The sequence below is a fragment of the Argopecten irradians genome, chromosome 2 (assembly GCF_041381155.1).
Source record: "Argopecten irradians isolate NY chromosome 2, Ai_NY, whole genome shotgun sequence".
NCBI classification, from domain to species: Eukaryota; Metazoa; Mollusca; class Bivalvia; order Pectinida; family Pectinidae; genus Argopecten; species Argopecten irradians.
This window is the reverse complement of record NC_091135.1, coordinates 11,123,625-11,146,870: the sequence shown is the minus strand read 5'-3', so window position 1 is coordinate 11,146,870 and position 23,246 is coordinate 11,123,625. Positions and strand designations below refer to the sequence as shown.

Below are 23,246 nucleotides of genomic sequence, written 5' to 3'. Positions count from 1 at the left end.
TGAAATGAGGAGGGGAGGGAGGGAGGGACGGGTCACGGATGTGTGTGACCACATTGTGGGATTCACAATAAAAAGGAATGGCAGACACAATGTAAATCTAACACTTCTAATAACTGGTTAAATATCAGTCTCAATCTATTCCACTTGTGCCTAATTGAACGACATTTGATAGCTTGATCAGATAACATACTGAAAACTTTTTTAGGGAAGTGTGGCACAGGATAGCATGTAATGTGAGTATCCATATTAATTTGCTGAAGTGTTTATGATTTGAGTCCTATTACAAGCAAACACTTCAAATGTTACATATCGATGAAGTCAACTTTCCATGTTACGTTTTCATAATTTGCCGTCTTAACTTTAAAATTCATACAGAACTGCCCGGCACATATACCCGGTATGTGTTTAAGAATTCCAATAATCTTTCAAATTTATAATCAATATCATTTGAAAGTGCCTTTTATAAAATGAAACTTCTAAGAAAATGAAGTTGCAGTCATGATAAATTGTTGTCTATATCACGAAGGTTTTACCATTGGTAATTACAATGATAGTTCTAGGAAATTTGTTTCAGTTGTGACAACTCTTGAAAGAATCACAAAGACCATGCATATATATGGTTGATGTACATGCAAATTATGGCCATCACATAATAAATTTGGTGATCTCACATTATTTTTTAGACATATAATACCTACAAATATATAAGTTGTATGTGTATACTACTACTGTATATAGTACATTTTTTGTGTATGTATATACAGGATGTTGTCTTTATTTCTATAGCTAGAATCCTAGTATTCTTTCACTGCTAGTTGGTACCTAACATTCCAGATAACTTTCGACACAGTTCGACTTGGCACAGTATAACACGACAGCGGACATGTTTACGAGGCCTGGCTGACATCAATTCTTGCCTATTCTATTTTTTTTATCTCTCGGCACATTCATCTTTGCACTAATTCATACTGGAATGAACTTTCCGTGGGAAGCTTGGCTGATAATCGGCTAAATTGCAGTATCTGACTGGCTGTACTTCAGCATCAGATGTTGAGGACATAGCATTATATGACAACAGGAATGCATGCAGTATATTGCAATTTCTGGACAAAACTCCAGCTGCACTGTACAATATTTAATGTCGAAACTAGTAATATAATGACGAAAAGTTTAGCAGAGTTATTGTTAATTTGTTTCTATACTTTATTTTTTACGGTGTGTGCATGAATATTGGTAGCTATAGGCTATATTGCTATTTCCCAATAACTGGTATATCTGAAATCTTACAAAATTGGATACAAGTTGAAAGATAGATTAAAGTCTATGGACATGAACAAGACCACAATCCTTAGAAATATTTATCATAAAAAAACACTTCTCTGTTTCCATAGCAACATTGATCTAGACCTATATATATATATATAGATATATATAACAAGCTTGAGCTGTGAATGACCCTTTTTCTGAGTTTTTATGAGTGTCTGTCCCTCGTACTGAAAATGTGACACAAGCAATCTATATGGTCGACCCTTTCTATATTCTTTAGGTCTTCAGCTATAGAGCCAACAGTCCTCCACCCCTAACTCCAGTTGGGCTAATTCTTCATTTTAGTGAGACAGACATTATAATATTACACTCAGCATCTTCCATCACACAACTGTAGCTTTACGACCCTAGAAAAACCATTTTGTTGAGAAAAAACAACTAACTGTGATCATGTGACATCTTATACATCTGGCAATGTTTATAATAGATCTATGGCTGTCATTTTCTGTTTTACACTTTAGTAAATAGCTAATTCACAAATAGGATGGGGTGGTGTGGGGTGGTGGAGGTGGTAAGAAGGAGTTGTCTGGGCCTTCACAATTTTTCCTCAACCCTTTGCTAATTACAAGTATTTCTGAATGTATGGATCTTCGTATATTGATTTAGAATGACTTCTGTAAATCACAGTTATATGTTCAATTAGCACATAGAAATATGAGTTTAATGTTTATTGTTTGATTTATTCTCTCGTTCAATAATAAAACTAGACTATATGTTTATTGGACCTTATATTAGGTTCACAAGTCTTAATAGAACTACATATGGTAAAACACATACTAAGGTACTTGTTTATTAATCACTCCAGGTAAAATATTTCTCCTCAGGACTATTCGTAAGATGACGCTTACACAGCGTGAATATCTCTCCTGTACATTCAATACACAATTTCGTGTCTGTTTTTGTAATTTGAGTTTAACCTAGCTCCGTTTCACCTGACTAAGTTTCTTTCATACAAGTATCATCCTAAATATTCCTATATCATACATAAATGTACAAACGAAACCACAAGATTTCTGGTGAAAGACGACATAAAAATTTAAAATATGTCTCTGTGGTTAACTTAGGAATATATAATTCAGCTCCGTAGCTTTGCATATCTTATCTTTATCTAGTGTACATGTACAGCAGCTTACTATAACTAGGGAGGATTCATCAAACTGTAATTAAAATTAAAACCGAAACAAAGACATTTCACAATCAAAAATTTATTTTACTCATATCAAGAGTTGTTTTTTTGAAATACAGTTAACTGTTTTACTTCTAACGAACAAGGAAGTTTGTTCTCTCATAACCACTTATATTTTCTTGAATTGGTGTTAACTTCCTTTCTCATTAAGTATAAACCGATCAATTCTCATTTAAAAACGCTTTTTGAAAAGTGTCCACACCCTGTAATATAAACGGAAGCAGTACTATTTTATCTCAAGTTTTTTTTTATTGTCCTTCAAAGCATGTTTACTGTGATAAGGCAATACTATTTATCATCTGATAAGTTTTGACTTTAATACTGGAATTTTATTTTCATTTCAGGTAATTCAATTGAATAAAATCCTATCATCTGATAAGTTTTGACTTTAATACTGGAATTTTATTTTCATTTCAGGTAATTCAATTGAATAAAATCATAACCTAAGTATACTTGATGTTGTTTTTTTTTTAAATTTATTTTCTTGGAAATCATATAATTCTAGACTGAAATAAATGACTATAACCCAGAAAGTAGACCAGCTGTCTTCGACATATAATAATTTCCAAGATTACTTTATTCCACATGTACTGATGCAATCTAACTTTTACTGTTTCTGATTAAAATAGAAACAAAAACAAAGCAAAATACCATATAACAAGCAAACCAGAAGATAGCTGCAAAAACATGTACACAATGCTGTATTTGACCCATAAGTGTCCAGTGTGTCTTAAAGATAAAAAGATAAAAGGGCACTTATACAAATTTATAAAAATGTTCAATTTAATTAGTATATATTGTATGAGGTGTATACTGTAAACAGAAGATGGAAGACATATATTATGTTATAGTCATAGATGAAATAAAAAGGTACATGTGTCTTTGATAGACAGATAAAAACTTCAGATAATATCTTGGTACTAGACAAGCAGAACCATAATTCAATAAAAGAAATTCTTCACAGATGGTGCTTCACCTAAACTTGTGCCTTATATAATTAAATTCACTTTTTATTTCATTTTTTGACAGCCAGCTAGATGTGGGAGATAGCTGTGTGGGAGGGAGTGGGATGGGGAGGGGTGGGGGTAGTAGATGGATTGGGAGCTCGAGGGGTTCCAGAGAAGAGGGATGGGGAGGGGTGGGGGTAGTAGATGTATTGGGAGGGGTTCCAGAGAAGAGGGATGGGGAGGGGTGGGGGTAGTTGATGGATTGGGAGGGGTTCCAGAGGAGAGGGATGGGGAGGGGTGGGGGGTAGTTGATGGATTGGGAGGGGTTCCAGAGGAGAGGGATGGGGAGGGGTGGGGGGTAGTTGATGGATTGGGAGGGGTTCCAGAGGAGAGAGGTATTGGGGATATGACTGCAGATAACAGTGAGATTTATATACATTACTTCTATAAACATTTAGAGAAATTATAGTTCTCCATTCTTGTCTAATCTCATAGGAATGCATTTAGGTCTAGCATGATGGCATTACTCATGGCATCACAGGAATCTTCTGCATGTTTTTTATATAAAAATATCCAAAACAACATGTAGAAGAAGACAAGCACTTCTGTATGCTGAGACAGCTCTAGGAGAATAATTCAATGTCTATTGCAAACAATTTCATGCGAAAAATCATCGTGGGCGATGGCCTTAATGGGGATACATACCATAGTCAGAATATTTTGGAGCAGTGATCTAAAAAAAGTAAAAAGTTCGATCTATATCCATGAAACTTTGGCATGGAAGAAATTATTAGAAGGACCTTTCATTATGTAACTGCTGATAATTAAGAAAACTAATTCTTAACATACAAGAGTCAAAATTTGGGAGTCACACTCTCAACTGATCAAACAGTTTAACGAATATAGGGGTTCAAATTAAATGCATAATCCAAATTAAAACAGTATTTAAGGATCTATCACTCTTCAAAATGTTGGTTTGGGTTCAAATTCTCTGATTTGTAAAGCTACCAAAATGTGGATGAAAATGTACATGTCTCTTCATGGCAATCTACCAGCGAGAAGAAAAGAAACTTCAGAACAAACTGTCAGTTACCTGTACAGATTCAGCACACTAAGTATATATCAGCATACTTGAGTATAAAACAGGCCACTAAAACAATCAACCATTTATACCTGTCAGTACAAATCGGCTGATAAAGTCATGGATCAAAGTCACAAGAGCTGAAGGAACAGATGCTTGACAAAATCTCCAGTTGAGGTACATGGGCCATTGCTCTGTCAGAAACCTCATCATTCGACCAATAAATAATGAGTACTTTTTTGGTCTAGAATTGCGAAGAAATATTACTTTTATGCTATATATATTACTATTATATTGAAGAATTTGTAGTGAATATCCACGCTTATTTGACTTTGTGGATGCTATATATCGTAACTGAGCATGTATGGAATGATTACTTAATACCGAGTCATTTGGGTATTAATTGGCTGGTATTCATCCTTTGTTAATGTACCTGGTGACTACATAACAAAGCATATATATACCAAGTTATTTGTGTAATATTAGCTAATGTAATGTGGACAACTAGGACCATTTGAGTCAGTCTTTATAATGTTAGCTACTCCAAATCCAGAACCGCCAATGCAATCTTCAGCCAAGCTGTATGGAGCCTTCGCCATTGCCGTTGTTGGTCTGCGAAAAACTACTAACATCAGTCAAGTACCCAGTCACATGAGGGCCCTAATCTGTGTATGATTCCTCTAATGCAATTGTACGTATTACAAGAGTTCAGTTACCATACATGATTATAAGGTGTTAATTAATTTGGGTGATCGAGGAATGCATTTGTGCATATACGTTTTGTCAAAGATCTATAATAGCTATATATCTACCTCAATTAATTGGGATTGGGATACAAGTTTTGATGTCTAAATAAACAACAGTTAAATTGCATATGGTCACTGTCAATGACAAAAGGTCAATACATTTTTTTTTTTTTTTGAATTATTTTGAGGGGGAGGGTAGCTTTAATGTCATACCAATAAGCTATTCATTGACATTTGGTGTCATTATTACTCACAATTTATATATAGGGCCACTTGTAGTTCTAATATTGCACTGTACTAGGAAACTTTCAATTTTTAAACGGTCCTAGTTGTACAACTTACAAGTATCTATATATAGGATTTTGACAGTCTGAATAGCTACCGGTATACAGCTAATACAATAGAAAATTCTTATTTTCAGTGATAAATCATGTCACCTGACATTTTTGCCTAGCCATCCATTAAATATAATATTCTCTAAGGAACAGGACACCACTATCCCAGTCTACAATTATCATGTAATTATCAGTAACACTATATAGCTAGCAGGGTTTTTTCCACTCGGACTTTTTACCTCATTTTTGGCAGAAATATATAGGAACTAGAATGAACACCCATTAAATAATCATTCATTTTCGGACTCTGATAAAACACTTAAAATAATCTCTCAATTTCTTTTGTACAAAAAACTAAGGAAAAATCAAATATTTCAATTAAAAGTGCATTTTAGAATACCCGGTATATGTCTTTTTGAAAGCCAGCAATTAGAGAACTGAAAAAACATTAACATGATTACGGATGATGCAATGACATCCAATTTTTTTCACATCCAGTATATTGTTGTGCTTAGTGTGTTTTTATCAGTAGGCTCCGCAGCAGATAAGCAATACATTTGTAACACAGCATGCCTGCTGGGTTTTCTGAAGGGTCATTTTACACCAATCCATCACAGTTTTTATATGATATTACTGCTGCCAATATTGACATTCTACCATGGCTCACGAGTCTGACTATACCAGCTTTGTTGTGTCATTTCTTAAATATACAAACTTTATCTAACCCGACTTTGAAGCCATTCAAAGAAATTTCTTTAAATATGAAAGTCCCAGAAAATCTAGATGGGAGGTGACAGAGAAGGTTGGGATGCAAGCTAAGATACATAGTTAAATTAAAACTTCCCCGGCCCCTGGAGCTCCTCATCCCATTTCATGCTGTGGCCGGATAAATTGGAAGTTTAGATATGATGCATGCTTCATTTATATCGATTTGGACAAAAAACAATGCAATATCATTATTAGTTGTTGAATTATATCTAATCATTTATCAGTAACATGTATGTTGTCTGCACGAGTGGTATATAATATAATCCTATATGATTCATACAGACAATATTACTCCCGAAACAAAACTGTGGGAGAGTTTGGAGAGAATGAAGAGAGACAGATCTACATGTACATACGTATGAATGCAACTGGCGTATGTGTCTAGTATGTGACGTATGGAGGGCGTAATTACTAGGGAGGGGTCGTCAACGTGAATCAGAATCCAGCACAAGAGGATTAGAACGCTCCAGGAAACACTGGTACTGTTGTATATAGATGTAGCTGACAATGGGCTATTAATGGGAACATCACTGATAACGGGTTAGTTTGGGTTGATAACGGTCATTTAGTGACCCATACAACATATATCCCAAGCTAGGTCTAGACTAGATTGAGTCCAGCATCGTATTGCTATATGGTACGCACTATATTCAACCCAATAAGCGACCATGTCCAAATAAGCCCCTCCCCATTTTTGAGGCCTCAATTTCTAATGCCCAGGCAAAAATAAAGACCAAAACTATCAATTTTAATTAATTAATTTTGTCTTATCATGCACCTTTTCATTTTTTTTTTTAAATTTTAAATGCTCTGGGCGCTTATTGGTTCGAATAATGTATAATGAATATACTAGTCCAGAATCCTTTTTAATACATCATGTACTACATTGTGAATACACTATACTTTAAGGTACTTTTTCACTGATAAGTATAGCTGATAGGATAGTCTAGCTAGCTGTCATGATCAATCCATCATTACTTTTGCCTTTTGTCATCTTTTACAGTAATTTAAGTACAGTATACAGTAAAGTTTTCCTGTAATTTTCCAAATGACAACTTAGCCTCATTCTTTACAGCTTTTGTAAGAGAATTGATAATTTTTGCTATCATCAGCTTGGCTGCACTATCGTAATGACTTGGATTATATGATAATTATACAAATTCTATTACATTAAAAGCTTTTTGAGAATGCGGATGTGGTGCAGTGGTGAAAGCTGCTGATAGATTCGGCTGGACGATATGGTACCATAAATGGTGTGATTGAGTCAGATAGGGCACAAGTCATATAATAACTATCATCCTTTGTCACTTGTGTTGATGAAATATTATATACATGGACGATATTAAAGGACGGATCACACATTTTGTATTTTATATTGATAATCATACAATATGTAAGTGTTTGTATTTATGTGATATTATACATGGACGATATTAAAGGACAGACAACGCATTTTGTATTTTACATTGATAATCATACAACATGTAAGTTATTTTGATTTGGTTAACAGGGTGCACGTGTTGTATTTTTGAAGAGGCCACCCAATACTAGTAATGACACAGAACTGTAAAGATCTCTGCATTAAACTCTTGTACTGTTACTATAACATGACAACACGAATAATTCTTCTGGAACCCCACACGTGCTGGTTGTAAGATTTGGAGAGTAGATCTCACACGAGGGCTAACCTGGGATGAAGTCTTTATCTTCAGGCCTGATGGTAAAAAACTTGTACAGAACACATGTAAAGTGTTGTTTTCACAACTTATCACTCTTAGATGTCTCTGATCCAAAACTGTAAGGTTCAACAAAGAACTAACAGGGATAACACAACAGTCAGTAACACAATATACTAGACAGTAATCATCTCTCCAACTCCATCTAGGAGTTCATTCAAAACTATTCTACCCCTTTTTCTTACTATGATATAACAATACATCACAATATTTTAATATCAAACATGCACAGTTGTAGCCTAGGCCTGCCATATATTAAGCCTGGCCATTAGGCCATACAAAAAAATATTTGTGTTTCCGGTAACCCGATCGACCCTATAAAATCAGTGCCTACTCAAAAACTTTTTATCAGTTTTGTTCTCAAGCAAACAAATGACAACCTAAATTTGGTTTTGTTTTGTACAAAAACAGGAATTTTGGTACAAATTCTGTAAATTTAAGCTAAAGACACATATATTTTTATTTGGCCTTAACAAACACCAACTGACACATGATTAATTAAATAACTTCATATATATATATTTATTATTTCTCTAGGGGATATTTAATTAATATTTACCTGAAAAAATAAAACAAACATGAATTTTGGGACAAATCCTTTTCCTATATTAGTAGTCTAGTGATTTGTTATCTTACATTTGCATATTCTGCTCTTGTGGATATAGGTGTTGATTTTTTTTGTGTCGTATTTTTTGTGAGCGAAATGTCACATTTTCTGAAGAAAACAGCGTAATTTTCACTTATAAAATGATGTCACAATAGATACCTATCCGCAAGGGCAGATAAATTGGTGTTATAATAAACAAAGACACCAACTATATCTATACAGGCAACTGGACTAATTGGCATGACTTGACCTGGTATGCTCTATAATTATACATGCACCATCACCAACCTGACCTGATGAATCATCCACTCTCTGACCATCAATGACCACTGTCCAGAGAATGGTCAACTTACAAATAATTAACCCATAGTTAAAACTGACCACCATTAGCACAAGCTAAGATAGCCATGAGTTTATTTTAAATAAATTTGAATATTAAATTATCTTCTGTTCGTTCACTTGAAATTGATAACTACATTAAAGTAGCATATAGTGGCTGCAGTTCTAAATGGTCAAAAAAACCCATCTATCCTTTGTGATTATTTTCATATAGTGTATGGGTTTTTTATTAGCCGAATTTACAGAGATATTGTATTAGGGAACATCAATCAATTAAAGCTGATTGGAAACAACTCATGGCTACTATGTCTGATGAACTCTGGATAGTGTTAGTCGGTCTTTATCTGGGGTCAAGAGGAAGGCATGAATACAATGACAATGTTTACAGAGATAACAAGACCTGATGCTAGTGATGGACAGAGTCCCTAGTCTGGCTAAACTAGTGATGGACATAGTCCCTATTCTGGCTAAACTGTTGATGGTTGTATGTGGAACTCCCCCAATTTACAATCAAAACACTGACTTATTGGCATCCAGGCGCCTGCTATCTCTCCCCAGAGGACAAATTGACCCTCCAAAGCCTGCAGACATTTTAGTTTCTATCACGTTGACCTCCACACCATATAAAATCATCAACTAATGGTTTAAACTGCCATTAGTAACCCAAGTATTCATAAAAAGATAAGATAAAAGCAAATTTATATGGCTGACATATGACATAAACAATGAACTACAGTCATCCAGTGAACTTTGACCTTTGACTTTTAGCAATCATGTATTCTACTACAGAATTATGTTACCTAATTCACAGGATATGATATATATTTCACAGAAAATAGTGCATCATCATGCAAAAATATGGCTAACAATTAGCTAACGTAGAACCAAAGACATGTCCCAGTCAAGTCACTTTCGTAGCCAATTCATAAAGAACCAAAATCAGATCATGATGTTCCACAGAATTTAAAGTACATCATGTTGGTTATTTTTCATCAATCATGGAGTTGATGACTTGTCCCGCTTGAGCTCCCCTCCCATGAATGTATTTCAACCAGGAGACAGTACAGAACCGTAAGTCTTTGACCAGGGGACAGAACCCAAAGTCTTTGACGATGAGACAGAACCCAAAATCTTAATATTGTCCAAAATCGTCGACCATATGCAGGAGAGAGTTTGTCAAACAGAGAGTGAATCTGATGATGCCTTACTGGAAATATAAACTGTACATTGATAGCTATAAGGTATCATTTAAAATTAAAAAGTATTTAATGATATCATACATTAGCTCTAATGATTTTTGCAATTTTAATAACACACCTATATACCGACAACCATTCTTGAGATGTACATGTATTACAAATGAAAAACAAAAAGGTATAATGATAAGTAATTGTATTATACACTCAAGAACGATTACAATTAGATTATTGATTTCCATTCTTGACTAGTTAGTAGAGGTAGGATGATTAAGTTTAGAAAGTATGGTATTTATATATATGTATTATATACCATGCATAAAAAATATAACAAGCTAAAAAGCCATAACATGAAATTGACAGCACTGATCCATGCACATGTACACTGATTCTAGAAACTGAATGTTGACAATCTTCCAGCTGCGTCCATAAGATCTTCATATGATAATAATATAATTATCAAACTGATTATATGTATTAACATTTTTATGGTGTCCAGGCTCAACTTACAATATTCTATTTTGTCCATTTTATACCTGGAAACAGGACATTTATCTTCTTCACAGTGTTCCTATTGTCTTAACAAGGCCTGGTTACAAAGCCATTGCCAGCTAGAGGAGAAATTGATAAGGTCTCCAATCAATCTCCATGTACACTAATTAAACACAATCTCATGTGTCCAGTTATCGCTGGCTCAAGCTATAAACCTTATATTGATTTCTCATAGAATTAGTGGCCCATTATTCAAGGTTTCATACAATGAAAATTTTCTTTGAATATAATTACATTTTCCTTACTTTACTTCTCAAATTCCTAAAATGAAATTGTGTGTTTACATTATTGACATGCTATTGCATACTGCAATATATTAATGTAGTCAACTAGTTGTGTGACAGTGGGCCATACACATACTATCAACAGGAAACATACACATACTATCAACAGGAAACAAGGACCATAACTCTTCTAATAAGCATCTAATAAACAATAAATTAGACTAAAAACAGCAAGTATGGTTTGAATAAGCATCAAGTTCTTGACCACTCTATATACTCTGATGAATTTGTCAATAAAAGGCCATCTTATATTATATTACTGTGAGTGTATACATAGCTTGATGGGTGAATTGCAGTTATATATTGGTATCATTCATTATCACAATATATATATATATTTATGCAATAAATATCTAAGCTATAAATATAAAGTTGTCATTGTCATTTTTTTCATTTCACAAATTTTATGCATCAGTACTTGGTAAGCAAACAAAATCTGATAAAATGATATTTTGTTACTCGGAATTTGATAAAATGCTCAGTTTTAGGACAATAGGTACCCATACATTAGTTATGATTGTTTCAATTCAAATATATAGTGTACCAGAGAAACATCATAGTATTATAAGTGAATAGAAAATTAGAAATTAACATCTATGCTGTACATTAGCTACTGTACATGCATGTACTTTTAAACCTATAATGAATGTAATTAAACCTCATTCTCTATAAAAAAAATGAAGAAAAAAAGTAACATATCATATATATATATATATATGATAATTTGTAGACTAGCTGTCAGTTCTTTCCTTTGCATGCTTTTGTCAAGACAATCCAATGGGATAGTGGATTGTCCTTGAAATACAATACTCTTTACTTTCTCAAACACAATACTGGCTGTACATTTATGATAAATCCTTTGTACTAATGTTTACAAACAGCCAGCTGCTAGCTTCCCTGTATACTAAACACACACTTAGCCTTAAGTACTTCTCAAGTGTTCAACATATTATTACATTAAAACCATACAGCTTTAACACATACAGTGGATTATGTTCTAGATCAGGTTTCTAGATAGGCCTATCAAGTCTATGATTTTAATTTTTGTTCCTATTTCTATTAAGCAGTTTGGTTATCAAATTTACTAATAAAATATAGATTATGTTATTACAATATATCAAACTAGAAATGATTCATGTGTACATACTATTGAATTGTATGTAGTTACATATCTTTACATGTATGTTAACTGTACAATGTTAAGACAATGATTTAGACAATGGTTTTGATACTATTTGTATGTCATTAATTTCAGAGACCTGGCAAATAATCTTGACAAATCATGATCAATCCTTTTTTGATTTCATGATTATTTAAAAAGATGTATTTTCACATTTAATACCTGGCTCAAAGATGAATAATTTGCTGTATCTTTCAACCTCAATATACCATCAACATTTATCTATGGAAAAATTATACTAGATAGCAGGTACTTTTTACCTGTGTTTATCTAAATCTCACACAGGTAATATAACTCACACAGGTAGTTTCTAAATACACAGGTAAATAACAGGTGGTAGCTAGTATCTAAATACACAGGTAAATCACAGGTGATGGTATCTTAATACGCAGGTAACTCACACTACCTGTGGTACCTGATCATGAATACACAGGTAAATCACAGGTGGTAGTATCTAAATAACAAGGTGATGAGTTATTGAAAGCAGGAAATGTTTTCAGCAAGTTACTCTGACAAACAAAAATACAAATTAAATCCTAAATGGATTTTGATAGCTTCATTAACTTATGGACTTTTGTCTGCACCTTTATTTAAATTTCCATATGTACCTTATAACCTTTGGATTGCTTGTAATGTTAACAAGTATATATGTATACCTATTGACTCCCAAAATAACACTCCTATATATAATATACCTGAACATACATATGATATATCATCTCAAATGAAATTAAGACAGGTGTGTTAATTCTATTCGATGTAATGTAGGCGTACAGAGAAAAAAATGTGATAATTAATAAATCCCAGATTTAGTCAGATAGAGTGTCAATAACAGTCATATACAGACAGATCTTATTTTAAAATAATGACAAGTTAATTTTACTCAAAATTGATAGATATCATTCCAGCACAATATTGATTTTAGATCTTCTGGAAATGACAAAAAATACTTTTGGTTATTTTAACATTTAAGGTTAAATATCTGACCATATGATACAGATGGTATCACTATGCCTACCAATTATTGAAAACACCACATTAATTCATATGTGTCATCTAATTACTCATGACTCATCTTACTGTCAAGTACTGATGAAGAGGCAGAAGTAAATGACAGTTAGTGAAATACATTGAATTACATATTTTAAGTGTTAATGTCTATATGAGTATATTATAATTGAATTATCGTTAGTGATAGGTTCAAATTTCGAACTGCTTGGGTACCTTATTAGAACTTATATTAGAGCATGAAATCATAGACATAAAAGTTATTTATGAAATAAATATTAAATTACTGATGAATAAACATTGTTGGTCTGCATTAATTGACTTGAAATGTTCAAAGTGAATTTACATTAATGTTGACAGTGATTTATGATATACCAATTATTTCTTCTTTTTTTTAACAAAGGACACTTGATGACAAATGAAACTAAAATGGCTAAAAATACTTAATTTAATCAATGATTCACGGCAAATAAGATGCCTCAATAAAAATCATTCAGATATGATATGAATTTATGAGATATTAGATTAAGAATAACGAAATAGACAAGCGTGTAATTTTAGTGTCACACCCGTAGACACACCTGAAAGATTATCTTTATTGACATTGGAGAGGTTACGTATGGGGGCGGTCTCAAAAACATTATTTTGAAATTTCAAGACGCACCTGTCTGTATTCACCTGATGTTTCAAATATGGAAGGTATCCAACATTTGCGTTATCTAGACATCTAATACTTGATATATTTATCAATATGTTGAAAAAAATAACATTTAATTCACGGATTGTCATAAAAATATTGACTTCTTAGATATTGTTGTTTACCTAAGCAGCGTGTCCATGTCCGACCTTAATATCATGGAACAAAAACTATACTTACAAATGCTCGTTATTTATGTGTTCTGCTACGGAGAATCCAAATAAACTTCCATCTACTCCCTTCTTTATCACTGGAATATTTGTGTCAATATTATATCCATAGACGCACGAATTTATCCACAGTAATAACGACAGGACAACCCTGTCCCGTAAGTCGATAGCCATTTTCACAAATCCTGTCCCATTTATTTTCGGGCACCTGTGTCACCGGAGTCCACACGTGAATTCGCGAGATCGCAACACTGCGCAATGATTTTTAACAATGTACTATTGTTTCACTTTCAATTTCGTCTTTTCTAAAATACACATGCATATATCAGGTTTAAACTAACCCAATTTCTGATATGATATAAGTGATGCGCATACTTTATCATGCCAGCCTATATGAATGTTACAATCGAAAGTTGTATATGCACTATATAGTGACGCGCGAATACAAAATTAGCACATGCGTTACTAGTCACTTCCGGTATAGTAGGCGGAGATGTTGACAAGTGTAACAGACTCTGAATTCAGTAATATGTTTAACTAAGACTTTATAGATATATTGTGGAATGGTGATTGTGAATGTTTAAACATGTTGTCAAGTCTGCTAAAACAACATCAAGCAAAGCAGCAAGTGCGTAAAGATAAACAAGGTGATTGTCTAGTTGTTTATATCCGGATCGCCGATAGGCCTAGCGAAGGCTCTTTTTAATGAGAGATGTCCTTTTAGGAAGGGCTGATACCGATGGGATGCCAGGGATGGGATAAGATTTGTTGTTTAACCGCCAGACCGGGGTTTGAACCCGTGATCACCGAACCTTAGCTGAATGCTCTACCACATGCCAGGGGTTACTATCACTGTCATTATATATCCACCCACAGGTGTCTGGAGCTAGGAATTAATTATTATGCAATAGTATTATATGATGGGCCGAATTACACACAGATATTCCTAACCCCAGACACCTGTGATATCCACCATGTCATAGTAAAAATGAAGACTCCGTGTGCGACAATATAGATGAACAAGTCCGTTGCTGTTCATCAAAAGAATCAAATAACGGTACACTGTGTTGCTTTGAAGGTTCAGTATATCTGTGGAAGTTATCCGTCATTCTATGCGTAATCTTCAAGAGAAGTATTTTCAGTTTTACTATGACATACTGCAGGGGTCAGGTTGATATCGCAACTGAATGACTGATTATATAGTTACCCTTAAAATATTTAGCAAATTGGCTCCACTACAGGAGTTTGACATTCTATCAATGATCAATAGACAAATTAAATCTATTTGATCTATTTTTTAGGTTGTATTTAAGCAATGGACTGTTAACAAATATTAGTACCTTATATATATATATATAAATGTAACAGGAGAGGAGAAATTGTAGCAACCAGATCGAGATTTGAACCCAGGACCCTCCGAACACTAGCTGAGTGCTCTACCGACTGAGCTACCTGGTCTCTATGACGGACCCCCAGTCCAACCCCGCTACACTCCTTTCCCATTTTTAACAATGTACTATTGTTTCACTTTCAATTTCGTCTTTTCTAAAATACACATGCATATATCAGGTTTAAACTAACCCAATTTCTGATATGATATAAGTGATGCGCATACTTTATCATGCCAGCCTATATGAATGTTACAATCGAAAGTTGTATATGCACTATATAGTGACGCGCGAATACAAAATTAGCACATGCGTTACTAGTCACTTCCGGTATAGTAGGCGGAGATGTTGACAAGTGTAACAGACTCTGAATTCAGTAATATGTTTAACTAAGACTTTATAGATATATTGTGGAATGGTGATTGTGAATGTTTAAACATGTTGTCAAGTCTGCTAAAACAACATCAAGCAAAGCAGCAAGTGCGTAAAGATAAACAAGGTGATTGTCTAGTTGTTTATATCCGGATCGCCGATAGGCCTAGCGAAGGCTCTTTTTAATGAGAGATGTCCTTTTAGGAAGGGCTGATACCGATGGGATGCCAGGGATGGGATAAGATTTGTTGTTTAACCGCCAGACCGGGGTTTGAACCCGTGATCACCGAACCTTAGCTGAATGCTCTACCACATGCCAGGGGTTACTATCACTGTCATTATATATCCACCCACAGGTGTCTGGAGCTAGGAATTAATTATTATGCAATAGTATTATATGATGGGCCGAATTACACACAGATATTCCTAACCCCAGACACCTGTGATATCCACCATGTCATAGTAAAAATGAAGACTCCGTGTGCGACAATATAGATGAACAAGTCCGTTGCTGTTCATCAAAAGAATCAAATAACGGTACACTGTGTTGCTTTGAAGGTTCAGTATATCTGTGGAAGTTATCCGTCATTCTATGCGTAATCTTCAAGAGAAGTATTTTCAGTTTTACTATAACATACTGCAGGGGTCAGGTTGATATCGCAACTGAATGACTGATTATATAGTTACCCTTAAAATATTTAGCAAATTGGCTCCACTACAGGAGTTTGACATTCTATCAATGATCAATAGACAAATTAAATCTATTTGATCTATTTTTTAGGTTGTATTTAAGCAATGGACTGTTAACAAATATTAGTACCTTATATATATATATATAAATGTAACAGGAGAGGAGAAATTGTAGCAACCAGATCGAGATTTGAACCCAGGACCCTCCGAACACTAGCTGAGTGCTCTACCGACTGAGCTACCTGGTCTCTATGACGGACCCAGTCCAACCCCGCTACACTCCTCCTTCCTTTCTTGAAGTCTTCCTCCTCGAAGACATACAAAACCCTTCCAAACACCACCACTGTGGGTTATTTAGTTGAGCGCCAATTCTGTAACAGGAGAGGAGAAAATGTAGCGGCCAGACTGGGATTCGAACCCGGGACCCTCCCAACACAAGCCCAAGTGCTCTACTGACTGAGCATGTTACAGACATATTATTTTTATGTTAAGGGATGTTACAGGGAGGAAATATTATTTATTTAAAAATTCTTAAAATCCGGAAAATTAAGTCATAAGTACATCTTTAAGCAACACTGGAAGAAAAATTAACCCTGTGACATATGATTTTTATGTGGTTTTTACTTTTTGTGATTAGGGTATACCTATAATCAAAATATCAAAAAATAACATGTCAAAACATGTTCTTTATAAAGTCAACAAATTAATTTAACCCTGTAATCTGATTACCATCTGAAAATTGAACTCATTTATACCAGAACTCCTATATGGTATTCAAAGTCACGACTATTGATATTAATAGTCGCCCATCAGGAAGGAATATAGATACTTATGTACTTGTGCAGAGGAAAGGATGAGTTGTATCTGTGGTCTGTTTGACGTAAACAATGGTGTTCCGTTCTGCCCACAGTCTGGTACGCCATCATACATATGATAACACAGTGGGAATATACCACACTTGTGATAATGAAAGTCCTTCAGATTATACAATAAATTTGTTTTTTTTATAAGATGATAAGTAAATTTTAATTCTATTATTAATGTACAAATCTTTATTTAGCTAAATATTTCTAATCTTTATTTAGCTAAATATTTCTGAAGATTTAAATGTTTGTTCAGTATAGTTCTGTGAGGAAGTTTATTAAAATGATAGATTTTTTTTCTTACACTTAAAGATGCTCCATCGCCGACGAACCATAAACGATACTCATCATTTGAATCATAATTGGTGTTTAATTGTGTATATTATGTATGTCTAATTAACACAAAACATAATACGAAATAACTTATTTTGCTTTTGGTGCATGCGCAATCATTACTTCATTCAATATAGGATATAGTGCCCCTGAATTTTTTCGGGATGCAAAAAATTATTTTTGGTATTTTCATCTTGAAGTGAAATGAGAAGCTCAAACTTTTCAATGGTGGTAATGGTGTAAATTAAGTAACTTTTGTAACCGAAGACAAATACTAAATCGCCTGCTCTTGTATTTGATAGAGAAAAAATACCGTTTGTCAGCGGTGGAGCATCTTTAAAGAAATAAGGATTTGGGATATTATTAATGCATTATATGCAGTTCTGAAGAATGAGGCCCTATGGGTCCTATCCAGGGTTCACCCCAGCGGTCGCCAATGTCACATTTTGCAAAAAAATATATTTCATTGGCGATAAAATTGTGACTTTGGCAATTTTTTTGACAACGGAAAAATGGCCCATTCAAAAATTGAAGCCATGTGTTCATCCATAATATCATAAGTTGCATAGGTAGAAATTGGTCTTATCCAGGTAACTCACAGTCCTGGATGTTTCCCAGTATCGCAGTTTCAGTCAAATTGCCCATAATAATAGATATGGAGAAAAGGTTATTTTTCTGATTTTAGTAGCAAATTACTAAATTCTTTAATTGTGGATTTATGATTTTTTTATGATAAAGAGAAATTATTAAATTCTTCAATATTGTGGATTTGTGATTTTGAAACTTTTTTTGAATTAATGGATAATTTTTGCGAAACTTTTAAAGCTGATGATTAGTCAGATATATTTCAATTCAAATAAATTGTGGATTATATAATTTATTAAATTGTGGATTATATAATTTATTTAAAACATACAAATGTTAATGTCATGCTGTATTACATTCTTTGTACTAAATTCAACTTAAAGATGCTCCACCGCCGACAGAGCATAAATGATATTCTTCATTTGAACAATGATTGGTATTTAATCGCGTATATATATGCCTAATTAAAACAAAAAAATAACATGAAATGATTTATTTTTTCCTTTGGTGTATGCACAATCAGTACTTCATTCCATATAGGATATAGGGCCACGGAATTTTTTCGGGATGCAATTAATTATTTTTCATATTTGTAACTTGAATTAAAATTAGAAGCTCAAATTTTTTAACTGTGGTAATGGTGTAAAGTAAGTAACTTTTGTAACTGAAGACAAATACTAAATCGTCTCCTCCTGTTTTTGATAGTGAAAACAATACCATTTGTCAGCGGTGGAACATCTTTAATAAGCACCTAGGGCGTTAAAAAAAATTGGAAAAAAATGAAAAGGTGCTTAATAAGATGAAATTATTGCAAACCTATAATTTTAATAGTCTTTGTTTTATGCTAGGGCAATTGAAATTGATGCCTCAAAAGGGGGAGGGGCGCTTATAGGGATATGGGCACTTGTTTGGTCAAATACAGTATTAGAAAATGTGGAAAAAAACTTATGAAGAGTATATTCTTTTTCTGAACTGTTGTATTGAAATTGAATTGATCAGTAGGTTTTCATAGACTATATTTATCATTCTAAAAATATTTGTTTTAGAAAAGAAAAAGAAGGAAGCTATTGTAGCGTCAACAGCTTTGACTCACGCACTGGTGGACCATCTAAATGGAGGGTAAGATTTTAGTGAATGTAAACTGCTGTTCATTTCTCAATTCAATTTGCCTCATTACTGTTCATCAAAAACATTAACTCCTATCTAAGCAGTTTCAAATACACCAGTTTATTGTCATGAAATATGCATCAGTTTTGGGTATATCTTCCAGTATTTAGAATTTTACAATGATAAAATTTATACTATGTTTCTTGTCTGAATTAACTGTTCGTCTCTTCTCTTGTTACAAAAGAAACACAGAAGTTCACTATTGTATTTGTAATCAATTGTAAGCGTTGATGGACTATGATCCATTTGACCTGTGACTTTTCATTTGACCTGTGACCTTTCATTACAGAGTCGCCCAGGCCTATGTTAACCAGAAGAAGCTTGACACAGAGACAAAAATCCTCCAAGCTAATGCTAGTCAGTTCTCTAAACAGACCATACAATGGCTGAAACTTGTAGAGGACTTCAACACATCACTCAAGGTTAGAGGAGTTATCTCCCTTTACAACTGATGCGGTTAGAGGAGTTATCTCCCTTTACAACTGATGATGCTAGGTGTAGGACAGTTCATCATGTGTTGTAATAGTGATATGATTGATCAGATAATGGTCAATATTTTATCTAAAGATGAAATATTTCTAACAATCATTTTTAAAATATTGATATAAATTGTTGTTTCGCAATTTAAAAGTATTAGTTTTACATTTATTTTCACATGGCCAGAATCAATTGTAGGTTGCATTGTATGTACCTGTAGTGAACTGAAAAGTGTAAAATACAGTTAACATTGTGTATCAAAAGAGATTTTTGAAAGGTATACCAGTAAGAGAAATTGATATACCCCAGGTACAAAGCTAGGCAGAATAGAACTAGTTACAACCCCCGCAATAAAGTTAGGGGGGGGGGGGATACTGGAAATCAGGTTGACCGTAAGTCCATCTGTCTGTTTGTAGCAGAACTTTGTCTGGCACACTCCTACTAAACTATTTGACAGATTTTGATAAAATTTGGTACACAGAACCATGATATAAAGGGGAGTTGAGGAAACTATACAGATATAAAGGGGAGTTGAGGAAACTATACAGAGTTCTGCTATGTCCTCTTTATAATGGAGTTATTACTGAATTTGTGCAGCGGGAGGGTATTAGTCATCTACTCTGGTGACAATTTTAGTATGAAAGTAACAATATGAAGTAAATAATATGTAAATATAGAAAAATGGTAAAATCAAAATGATCAAAAATAAAAATATATTTGTTCATCAACAAAGATGATAAAAAAAATAAAGATACATAGCTATTTTGAGTAAATGTAGGAAAACATAAAATGAATATAATATAAATCTATATATTCAACCTTGGAAGAAAGCAAAAATATTGGCCAGTCATTAATAAAGATTGTTACCCTGACAGGAGCTGGGTGACGTAGAGAACTGGGCCAGGAGTATAGAAACGGATATGAGGACTATATCTAGTGCCCTGGAGTATGCTTACAGGAAAAGTAAGTAATGTACGTACAACACTTTTTTTCTCTGCATGCTTCCATTGTTATCTTATTAAGCTGCATAATTAATTATTAATTTGCCATGAGTAGAATGATAGGGGTGGTGTGACCTGTCGGTAGGTGATGGGGGTGGTGTGACCTGTCGGTAGGGGATCGTCCAATCACTCTTGCACATGGCTAACCATTGTACTTAATATTGTTCAGAACTCTGTGTCAGTAGTGTGTTTCATGAGCCAAATATGGCTGGACATGTTTTACTTACATGTGATGATAATGATTTTATGTTGTAAAATATTTGTGACACTTGAATAAAATACATTCTCACTCCAGGGTTCATAGTTTATATCTAAGGTGTTTTCTAGATCTTAGACAATGAAAATCCAAGCTATCATATAGTTTTATGGCCTTTAACAAATGTTTTGGCCTACAGGTCTAGTTTACAAAGATGTGGGATTGTTAAGTCGGTTAGTGTTATAAAAGATGAACAAAATTTGTTCAAGACAATTAACAGATGTACTTTATTTACTTTTGTATTTACTTTTGTCTTTTGTACTTTGTTGATCTAGTTGAATGAGCTTGCCATGCCCTCTCATGGAGAAAAAAGAGAAGAAGGAGAACGAAACAAAGCAGACAGTCGGGAGTTCTTGGAGGAAAATCTTGGAACAACTGAACATTGTGATACATCTATTATACTGTTAATCTGTGCAATACGCAAAACTGAATATTTGGTGCAACATGAGTATGCCGATAATATCCTCTCAAGTTTTATTATTTATAAGGCAGTGTGATTTATGAGTACATTGTATAGAGTTTGGATGGAGTATGTAAAGTTGATTGTTTGAGAGAACCTGATATTTGTACGGTACATGATTGTTTTTAGTGTATGTGGAACACGTGATAAAATAAAAGCCAAATTACTATAAATAGTTGTGTTTGTTGTATGCTCCTCCTGATTCAGAACAATTAGGCAGGAGAGATGTTTTGATGAAGCAGTCATTATGAAGAAAGGATTACAAGCCTCATACACGTTTACTACATAACCAAGCGAGCACCTAAATAAGAACTTGTGTACTTAGTAATACCTTTTACAATATTCTTGTCCTGACCGAGTTGCCCCTTTTGCAGGTTTGAACTTGTATTAGAAGCAGGACAGGATGTACATGTATTGTAATATGATGTCTCGTTATCTTCAGCTGTAATTGTTGGAGTTTCCTAACAGTCATCAAGCAATTTCTTTCAAACTTCATTGTTGGTTTTAGAATTATCTAGAAACCGATAGAACTATTCTGATCATGTGACCTGAAGAGTCAGGACCTAGAGATATTAGACATCCTGTTCTGTTTATTGCCATTTGACATATGTTAATGTTTCAATGGGACCAATTCATGTACCATGTGATACCCCATAATGTTTGTGCGGGACTAGTTTCTCCAGTGGTGATGGAACGTAACTCTTTGTAATCTTCCCGCTGAAATGACGTTAGCTCGGGATATCATCTTTTCACATCATTTCATCACCAATAGAAACAATGGTCCCGCACAAACGTTATCAGGTATCACATGGTACGTGAATTAGTCGCATTACATCCATATTAACAATATGAACAATCAATAGATACCGTACCTTCAAAGTCTGACATTTTCCTCCATTTAAGGTCACAGATATTATCAGGTGCGTGAGTTACCAAGTTTGTTGAAGTTACTATGACTTTTATATTTGGTCTGAGCAGTTAGATTTGCTAAAATGTCCAAAGGACTCCTTTACAATAATAACCTAGAGACCTGGTATCGGACGTGTACCATTTACCAATACAGACTGGGGTTGAACTTACTAGAACTGTGGTAACCTTGGGTCTATTTACAGTTACATGTAGATTTACAGTAGAGCCCTTGTGTGAGGAATTGTCATTTCTGTAAACATTACTTTTGTCCATTACGTTATGTGTTTTAAAGGTCATACTTTTGTGTATATATATATATATATATATATATATCATCCTCGATTACTACAGGAGTTACTATCACTGTCATAACTCTACCCCTGAAACATGTTATAGCAAAATTGAAGGCAGTTCAGGAGATAAAAAAAACCTGACCAATTATTATCCTGTGAAAGACTGCCTTTGAAGATTAATGAGAGATTGATGTTTAACTTCAAAGTCGTACATTATATCATTATTTGATTCTTTTGATTTACATTAAAGAACCAAATTACCTGTACCTGCACACACAGCCTTCAGTTTTGCTA

At 33.9% G+C, this 23,246-nt stretch overlaps 2 protein-coding genes across 3 annotated transcripts in view; one reads left to right on the top strand and one right to left on the bottom strand.

The window, feature by feature from the left end:
• LOC138314436 (integrin alpha-PS1-like) overlaps positions 1 to 14,547 on the bottom strand; it is a 53,965-nt gene extending 39,418 nt beyond the window's left edge. Inside the window, exon 1 of the mRNA XM_069254761.1 lies at positions 14,169 to 14,547. Coding sequence (XP_069110862.1) covers positions 14,169 to 14,332 — 164 coding nt within the window. The 5' untranslated portion in view covers positions 14,333 to 14,547. The remainder of the gene's footprint in view (positions 1 to 14,168) is intronic.
• A 1,321-nt stretch (positions 14,548 to 15,868) lies between these two features.
• On the top strand, positions 15,869 to 21,923 carry LOC138314440 (biogenesis of lysosome-related organelles complex 1 subunit 1-like). Of its 2 annotated transcripts, none has more exons than XM_069254770.1 (5): positions 15,869 to 16,045; positions 19,436 to 19,508; positions 19,846 to 19,978; positions 20,909 to 20,996; positions 21,566 to 21,923. In XM_069254770.1, the coding sequence occupies exons 1-5, from the start codon at positions 15,985 to 15,987 to the stop codon at positions 21,571 to 21,573; spliced, it is 363 nt and encodes a 120-aa protein (XP_069110871.1). In that variant the 5' UTR covers positions 15,869 to 15,984; the 3' UTR covers positions 21,574 to 21,923. The 2 variants fall into 2 exon arrangements, with proteins under 2 accessions (XP_069110871.1, XP_069110870.1); XM_069254769.1 differs by having other exon boundaries at positions 20,909 to 21,005.
• The last annotated feature ends 1,323 nt before the right edge of the window (positions 21,924 to 23,246 follow it).

What these genes read in the sequence shown, in the direction of transcription:
- LOC138314440 (XM_069254770.1), top strand. Translation starts at nt 15,985, where the DNA reads ATGTTGTCAAGTCTGCTAAAACAACATCAAGCAAAGCAGCAAGTGCGT. An exon ending in GTGGACCATCTAAATGGAGG is followed by an intron (nt 19,509 to 19,845) that starts GTAAGATTTTAG and finishes CTTTCATTACAG; the next exon opens with AGTCGCCCAGGCCTATGTTA. An exon ending in ACTTCAACACATCACTCAAG is followed by an intron (nt 19,979 to 20,908) that starts GTTAGAGGAGTT and finishes TTACCCTGACAG; the next exon opens with GAGCTGGGTGACGTAGAGAA.